At 46.2% G+C, this 8,738-nt stretch overlaps 1 protein-coding gene across 9 annotated transcripts; it reads right to left on the reverse strand.

The window, feature by feature from the left end:
* LOC134027650 (poly(rC)-binding protein 2-like) lies at positions 1-8,738 on the reverse strand. Of its 9 annotated transcripts, none has more exons than XM_062470668.1 (13): positions 8,570-8,735; positions 7,397-7,546; positions 7,150-7,173; positions 7,015-7,047; positions 6,686-6,802; positions 6,354-6,485; positions 5,940-6,068; positions 5,399-5,473; positions 4,603-4,644; positions 3,675-3,747; positions 3,168-3,220; positions 2,834-3,003; positions 1-1,228 (listed from the first exon to the last, which is right to left on the reverse strand). In XM_062470668.1, the coding sequence occupies exons 2-13, from the start codon at positions 7,463-7,465 to the stop codon at positions 1,192-1,194; spliced, it is 954 nt and encodes a 317-aa protein (XP_062326652.1). In that variant the 5' UTR covers positions 7,466-7,546; positions 8,570-8,735; the 3' UTR covers positions 1-1,191. The 9 variants fall into 9 exon arrangements, with proteins under 9 accessions (XP_062326652.1, XP_062326634.1, XP_062326643.1 ...); XM_062470650.1 differs by having other exon boundaries at positions 3,675-3,774; XM_062470659.1 differs by having other exon boundaries at positions 5,399-5,476.

Consider the following 8,738-nt stretch of genomic DNA (forward strand, 5'->3'; position numbering starts at 1 on the left):
TTGTAGTTTGAGCATTTCACATCTTTATTATTGTCTTTAACAATGTTGTGGCACCCAGGTCTACAGTTTATCCAAAACAAAAAAAAACGTGCACAAAAGTAGTTTTTTTTTCTTCCTGCAAATAATAAAAATAAAATCTTACTCGAGCAAAGCAAAGAGCAGGAAACTAGTGTCAACTCATTACCCTTTCTCTGTCTAGTTTCAATTTAATGATTCAGTTCTTAATCTGATTCACATTTACAAACAGACCACTCAATGTTTAGGAGTCAATCCCCCTTTGGTAGTTAAAAAAAAATATTTTCTTCCATTTAAAACAAATATTCCAACTTTTTTTTTTTTTAAGTAGTATCTTTACAAAAACTGAGGCCCATCCTCTCTGGACCAGAGCTTTCAGCCCAAGCATTCCCCAACCCTTCCCCCTCCCACTCCCAGAAGAAAAGTCTAAACAAAAATATCACATGGGCAAAAGGGGCAGGTGGAAAAATAGGAATGACAAAAGAAAAATAAGGGTTGTTATGGTGACACACGGTTATCAATTATTCAAATGGATGTGGAGCATTAGCCTCGTAGTGTGAGATGAGGTCTGCAGTAGCCGTTCTGAGCCTGTACAAGCTAGTGCCCCCCTCCACCCCCGTGACTTACTGTGTTCTCCCCCTTTAAAAAAAATGCACTAGGACATCACAGGGTCTCACAATCATGTGATTTTGACGATATTTTAATGGGTGAATAACTTGGGGGTGGGGGAGAGGATTGGTGGTGGGTTAGGAGGGGAGGAGAACAGAAAAAAACAAGGCAATCTATATTTTTGAGACTTTTTATTTTTCCTTTTTTTTGTCTTTTCAGTTTTAAAGAAAAATCTGACTGTACAGAACTAAAGCTATGCCTATTCAGATTTTTCCACCTCTACTCTTTTGTGATGGTAAAGAAAGATGGGAGAGAGGGGGAGTTTTCCATCCAACAAAGAAAAAAAAAATCATTAAAACCTCCAACTGGACTCAAAAGGGAATTAAAAACCAAATTCTGAATAAAAACAAAAAATAAATAAATGCAGATCAAATTAATGGAGAGGGGGGGGGGGGGTGACATGACTTCAACCAGAAAACAAAATAAGGAAGTTTATATAACTAAGTTGGAGAGTTGCATTGAGCACTGTAGGGGAGCCGATGGTGGGTTAGTGCAGTTGCAGTGTGATCAGTTGGCCGCCAACCCGGTAGCCTCAGAGGAGAGCCTGGAGAGAAACGACATCGAGAGACCAGGGGGAGATCAGGAGCCACGCTGACACCACAACATTCACTTTCTGTACAGCATTCCCTCTGCCCCACAGAACACCCATCATCCTATTCAGACCATGAAGTAGTCTCCTAACCAGTGGTCAAGGCTGTTTGGGTCTGGTCAGCGATCACTAAAAACTGTTTGCGGGTTTCTGGGCCAGTTTGAACTAAAAAGGATTTATTTGCTTATTTGATTTGAAAAACAACAGCATGGATTCTGTAACAAAGTGTGGTCCTGGAGAACCAAGTTCTGGTACACAATTGGTTTTCAAATTAAACTGGATCTTCAGATGCTTCTGACAAACCAACATGAAAAAGGTGTGTTTGATATATATACCTGAGGGTAGAACCGGTCTGGGAAGGGCTGGGAGGGGACTTTAAACAGCTATCATGACTGAAATGCTTATTACATCTAACAAGAACATCATGTGGTGGCTAGCATATGACCGTGAGTACAATTCCACATGAACGAACATTTCACAATGAAGGCAGCCTATACTGTTAGTACTACATATCTATGTATGGAAACTAGATCTACGCTAAAGGAACTGAACAGGTGACATGTTAAATAAGGGGTGAGGGGGGGGCTACCTGAGCTCAGAACAAGAGAAAACAACAAGCTTTAGTAACAAGTCCAAAAGTGTCCATGCAGATTAAAATGACACAAAAAGTTCCATAGAAAGATCGGACTCAAGTGTCCTTATAGTAAATTAGACAAAAACATGAAGTGTAACCCCAATAACTATGGAGAACCAGTTATATCTGGCTGTTAGCGTTAGCGTGTGGTAAAGCCACATACAAAAAGCCGGGCGATTACAGAGGAGTTAGCATTCAGCAATCTGCACTGTGTGCCACTGCGATCCATTAGTAAGGGGACAGCTTTCGCCTCTTCGACTTGGAGCCCAGCTCTGAGGAGAGCTTCGGAGCGTCCGGGCTGACCGAGTGGGCGGAGTTACTGGGGGCAGAGCCACTGACTACATGGAGGGCCAGGAGGGGGAGGGGCTTGAGGCTGAGCAGACTGGAGACACAGGCGGGAGAGCTGGGGAGTGGGGAGTCAGAGGAGGAAGAGGAGGAGGAGGAGGGGGGCCCTGGAGCCGACAAGGACAGAGAGATGGAGGCTGAGGGGGGCATCACACAGGAGGAGGAGGAGGAGGAGGAGGAGGTAGCAGTAGAGGTAGCGGCAGGAGAGGTGGTAGTAGTAGTAGTAGTAGAGGTGCTGAGGGTCAGGTCAGGGGTCGAGGAGGAGGAGGGAAGTTTAGAGGACTCTACACTGTAGAAAGAGAGACAAGGAGAGAGAGGGACACACAGTCGGGATGGGTTACAGGGTAGGCCGGTGAGTATGGAGGGGTGGATGGATGGAGGGAAGGGGGGGGGGATCAACATAGGCACACACTGATAGCAAGTCAGTGAGAGTCTGACAAACAAGGAAATGGGTAGAACAGCTGACCATTAGAGAGAGATCTCATTGGTGGGCTGAGTCTAAATTGGACTGAGATTCATGCTATAGGTAGCTGGGGGCTAACAGCATTTGATGGGCGTGTGTGTGTGTGTTCATGTCTCACCTGGCGTTGATGAGGTACTCTGCCAGGCTGATGCTGGCCGGAGAGCCGGTGATGGTGACCTGCCGGTCAGCAGAGCCGTCCACTGGGTTGGCGATCTTGATCTGGGCGCCGGACATCTGCCGAATCTCGTTGATCTTGGAGCCCTGGCGACCGATGATGCACCCAATCAGCTGTGGAGGAAAGAGTACATGAATAAACCAACCAATCCACATACGATACTAACAAGTACAGAGCAAGGATATGTAATCAGATTAAACTAAAGACATGATGGTCACGATACTATTGAAATTGAATGTATCAGTAGTAGAAGGTACCAATAAATACAGGCACTTACATCATTTGGAATGGTCATCTCATGGGAACTGGTTTGCGCAGAGGCATCCATACCTGGAAAAAACAAACAGTTAAACAACGTTCTCTTAAGTCATAAATCAGCTTAACCAAGTCTAACCTTTCCCCAGGACACAAGCCAAAGGTCAGAATCCTGGGCACAGATGAGCCTTAAGCCCCAGGGCCAGCTGCAGTCCCACTACAGACATCAACCCCAAACCCTAACCTCTAGCCCCCACACATCTAGCCACCACACCCCAGAACCCTAACCTCTAGCCTCCACACCCCAGAACCCTAACCCCCCAGAACCCCAACCCCTCAGAACCCCAACCCCTCAGAACCCCTAGCCCCCACACCCCAGAACCCCAACCCCCACACCCCCAGAACCCCAACCCCCCAGAACCCCAACCCCCCAGAACCCCTAGCCCCCACACCCCAAACCTCTAGCCCCCACACCCCAGAACCCAAACCTCTACCCCCCCTAACACTGTAACCCATGAGCGCAGCCTACCGGTGAAGCCCTGGTTGTTAGGGGCGATGGGGAAAGGACTCTGCTGCATTGCCAGCTGGTGAAGCTTGGTGAGCTGTGGGGAGATAGAGGCAGAGGAAGACTATGAGAGCGAGAGAGGGGGCGGGGATAGAAATGGGAGGGGGGGGGGGGGGAGAAAGACAGGACAAGAACCATGGTCAGTAAAAACAGAACACAAGACCACTCAGTCTACTACACAGGTAACTGTCATGTGACTCTCCTATAATCCTAGTTCTGGCTCTGATACCCCATAGATATTCAGCATCATCATCACAAGTGCAGGATGCATCTGTTGGAAAGCTTGGCTTGACGTCTTCCGCCTCACAGGACTACAGGGAGTGTGGAAACGCTTCTGAGTGACGGCGCTCTCCTACCAAAACCAGCCAACATGGTCACTCAGACTGGAGCCCTAGACCTGGGGAAGGTAGACCCTGCCGTGAGGGGAGTACCAGCCAGAGAACACCCAATACCGGACCACCACCTCCAGTGAGTTTTGGCAGGTCATGTGACACCAACAGACGTGGGAGATGTTCCTACAGGCACTGAGGAGGAGGAGGACAGGGGAGGAGGAGGGGGGGGGAGGAGCTCAGCTTCTTCTCTCTGTTGGGTCTCATTTCCTGGGTATGACTTCACGTCGTCTGACTTTGTTACTTTAGCAGCTACGTTGTCTTGTATACAGAAAAGTAGCACAATGCTGGTAGGGGACAGAACATTGACTGAGCGTGGACATGAAAACAAACACCCGTACAGCACAGGATGGGGAAGGCATGTCAAGGGGGCACAAAGCAATGCATGGATGTGCCGTTAATGCACAGAGAGCGAGGTTAGACATCACTGAGCTACTACCTATGGTGAGCGTGTGTGTGTGTCAGGAGACAGGCAGTAATGAGGAGATGACAGCAGGACTTACATCGGGCTGTGGAATCGCGTGCTGTCCTTGAACAGCATACGCCTGTAAAAGAGAACAAACACGTGAATGACTGCCCACTGACGGACAACCTCCCCTTGATGAAAGCTGTTTAATCTGCAGCACAACGTTTGGTCCATGCCTTGAAAGAACCCCCGTAAAACCTACGACAAACCTATTTTAACCCGTTAAGGAGTAGCGTCACACATATGTGATCGTTCGAAAGCGGGCCCCACAGAGTACCGTCACACGTGTGATTCGGAACATTCCAACCGACTATTTTCCGATAGACAAAAACTATATGAAAAACGCTATAGTATGGCTTAAAAATTTACAATTAGGACGCTAACAAGTAACACTAGCAGGTAGTAGCATTGCTACGAGTATTATGCTAGGTTGCTAGGTAACGGAAGCTAACTAAAACTAGCTAGTTTCCGTTTTGGAAAAATAACTCACTCTGGTGGAAGCGTCGGTAATATTTAGAACTCACTCCTTAAAAGGTTAAAAGTCTTGTCAAAAGTCTCGACACTGTCCGATGTTAAAAGTAGAACATTTAAAAATTATACAAGATCGACTAACAATAAGGTTGTTAATATTTCAATGAGCTCTGCTTTGTGCCTAGCAGAGCAGGGAATGATGGTGTGCCCAAACTGAGAAACTCAGCATGTATCTGCCTGGCAATCTAAAACACAGTTTAATTTATAAACATGATTTAATTTAAATAAAATTCTGAGCCATGTCAACGGAAGACATCTTGTTAGCATGCCAGAGAACAAGCCACTAGCTGCCCTGTCAGTACCTGTCCTCCAGCGAAGATGACTGGGGATCCTGAGGGCTTGGGCCGGTACGGGATGGTGACCCCTTTAGGGGGAGACTGCTCAGAGGAGAGAAGAGAAAGGGGAGGAGGAGGTACACAGGAAGAAGAAGGGCGAGTAGAAGAGGAACACCGAGAAAAAAAGTAGGAGAGAGAGAGGTGGAGAAGTAGAAATGGAGAAGTACAATGGAGGATGAAAGATGAGAAGTAGGGAAGAGGGGATGAGAGAGAAAAAAGAAATGGCGAGAGGAGTTTAGAAAATGGAGGACAGAGAGAAGGAAAACGAAAAAGACGGAAGGGAATAGGATTGGATTTCACTTGAAAATGTAAAAACAGGCAGGCGAAAGAACAACAAACCTTAAGCCAATCAAATCTCATTTGTGAAATAAATTGCGGGGTTACTTCACATAATAACAGGTCTCGAGTCAGTAAGTTATTTTCTGGACAAGAGGGTGGAAGCCTAAACATGCCTACAGTAATAACATAGAGCAGGAAGCTGAACACAGCAGCACAGGAGTCCACTTACCTCCAGCATGACCACACAGATCTGCTTTACACACTCAATGATGGACTGGGGAGTGCCGGCAATGGTGATGGCTCTCTCTGTGGAGTTAGGAAGCATGTCTCCTGCAACCTGTACCTGAGCACCTGTCGACTGAGGAGAGGAGATGGGGGGGGGGGGGTGTAGGAGGGGGGGGATGTAGGAGGGAAATCCTGATCAACCACATGCCTGTACGTAACATTTCAATCCTTAATTCCTCTGTTAAAGAGGAAAATACCATCGTTGTCTCACATAACCATCCTCGCAGAGATCTCTTGCCCTGGGCGTTTGTGCAACCTGAATGTTTCTGGCCTACTACCATCCCCACCACAGCGCCACGACCAGTGCTCCGTGGGGCAGGGTCGCATGCTGGAGCTCCCTGCCTGTGTGGAGTTGTACCTCGCGGATCTCTTTGATCTTGCATCCTCCCTTTCCAATGAGGGAGCCACACTGGCTGGCCGGCACCACGATGCGAAGGGTGACCGGGGGCTTGCTGGTGGCCGTGCTGTTGGTCATGGAGCTACTGATGTCCTGAGGGGGAACAGAAGAGATCACAAAAGGTGAACAACCTTAAACGTAAAACTAATGTGTGTGTATACACACACACATATTAAGTGTTGGGAGTTAGGATCTCTCATTGTATTTCTGAGGATGTGTGTACGGCCAGACAATGAGGCGTTCCCTCTAGGGAGCCGTGTTGCTTTGTTAAGGCACTGGGCCCTGGTGACTACCTCCTCCAGCTTTTCAATGATCATGGAGAATGCTTTGAAGATGGCAGTAGTGGGACCAGCCAGGGTGATGATCCTCTCTGGGCAGTTTCCCTCCGAGATATTGATGCGAGCACCACTCTGGAGAGGAGGAAGAGGAGGAGGAGGAGAGGAGCAACGTTACATCCAACTGAGCCTCTGGATCCTAGACATGAATCACTAGCAATCACCCAGAAACAAGAATCTTCCATTGGCAACAGAGAACACAACATACTGCTCAACTGGTTAACACGCTAACAAAGCAGAACACAGGAAGCTGTGTGATCATCAGAAAAAGTAGTGTGAACTCTCACCTCCTCCCTCATTTTCTTCACAGATTCGCCTTTCTGTGGAGACAAAAGTATGGTTAATTAAACACTGCCGGTAGTGTTAGATCCACAATAAATTGCAACGCAGAATGAGTCATTTCAACTGAAACCAGAACCAACCTTGCCAATAATGCTTCCAACTTCCTGAAATACAAAAAAATAAATATGTTGACACCACCCAATAATTTCAGCTAATTCATGTGCCACATAAATGGCTCTGTATAAGAGTGTCTGCTAAATGACTAAATGTTAATGAAATAGTACACATATGGACTGCTACTATCACAATCTGAATCCAGCTTGTTAATGTGGACAATATTATGTAAATGAAAGACTTTACATATCTACATGTGCAGCAGAAGCTTACCTTTCCATGCATGAGCAACCTGATGGTCAGGGTGACATTGAGTCCTCCTTCGATGACACCGGAGTCCATGATTACCACAGGATGGATGGAGATCTTCTGGCTGGTCAACGCTGTTGTTGGGGTCTTTGGTCACTAGGATGGATCTGAGAACTAAAAACCAGAGCAAGGTCAGGATCCAGACACAAGCAATTTAGGCTTTGAGTTGCTGACTCCCAACAGGCGTCTATCTTCTAAAACAACCACCAACCTAATGTTTTCACCGTTTGGTGTAAACGCAGATTGCACAAAAACGCAGACTGCGTTTAAGAAAACCCTGAACTAGTAGATTTTTAAATAAGATTACAGTACTGAGAGACCCAGCGAGATAATGTACTTATTAATTTACCGATCAAAACGGCTGGGTTATGGAGTTAGACAACTTTTGAAGATTGTGTTGGCCTGCATAGTTGATGTCAGACAAAGCCCGGCAAGCTAGTTCTGTAGCAGATCATTAAAGATAGTCCACTTAGCTACCTAGCTAGCGCTGCCCAACTGGCCAACCCAAGCAATGTTAAGCTTACCAAGATAACTAGCAAAATGCTTATTTTGATTTATTGAAATCCTTTTTCAAGGCCAAATAAATTATGAAAATATTGACCAATTTATCAAATATTCTATATTAGTACGATGCAGTTCAGATCATATCCAATTTGTTATTTGGCACGCTACCCGCACTGGTAGTTAGCCGCCATAGCACAGCGTGTAGACTACGTAGCAGATACTAGATAGCTAGAGCTAGCTAGCTGTGAATGAAGCATGTGTTATAGCTAACATTAGCTAGTCAGCAAGTATGAATGACTGCACATTTGTCATTTAACTCTAGCTATGGATAAAGACGGAGAAAGTCTGATTTCTCATATTCGGCTTACTCTAAAACCAATTATTAACATTGAATCTATTCGAAACAAAAGCTATGTCGCCTGTAAATATAATACGGTTTTAATGTGTGTTGGCTGTTTTGCCGACTGCGTGCTCGTGCGGCCTGACAATTTCATGTGAAGCCCGTCGTTAGCCTACTAGCTAGGTAGCAAGCTAGCCCTAATACTACGACTCAAGCTAGCTAACTAGCATGTTAAACGCCGATCAATTGCCTACAGTCATCAAGACAAAAATACACATAAAAAATAAACTTACCTATTCCTTATTGTAAGATATGTTCGGGGGAAGGGTGGGGTTTTAAGGGTAGAAGGGGAGAGGTTTGGGAGGGTAGAAACCCGGGGGAGAGTTTAGAAAGGATTCGGGGAAGAGGGAAGAGTGATGTGAGATCTAGCTCCACTCCTTTACACAAAGACAACAAAAAACC

This window comes from Osmerus eperlanus, chromosome 1 (genome assembly GCF_963692335.1).
Source record: "Osmerus eperlanus chromosome 1, fOsmEpe2.1, whole genome shotgun sequence".
Taxonomy (NCBI): Eukaryota; Metazoa; Chordata; class Actinopteri; order Osmeriformes; family Osmeridae; genus Osmerus; species Osmerus eperlanus.

What these genes read in the sequence shown, in the direction of transcription:
- LOC134027650 (XM_062470606.1), bottom strand. Translation starts at nt 7,465, where the DNA reads ATGGACTCCGGTGTCATCGAAGGAGGACTCAATGTCACCCTGACCATC. An exon ending in TTGGAAGCATTATTGGCAAG is followed by an intron (nt 7,048 to 7,149) that starts GTTGGTTCTGGT and finishes TTGTCTCCACAG; the next exon opens with AAAGGCGAATCTGTGAAGAA. An exon ending in GAGTACCTCATCAACGCCAG is followed by an intron (nt 2,542 to 2,833) that starts GTGAGACATGAA and finishes CTCTTTCTACAG; the next exon opens with TGTAGAGTCCTCTAAACTTC.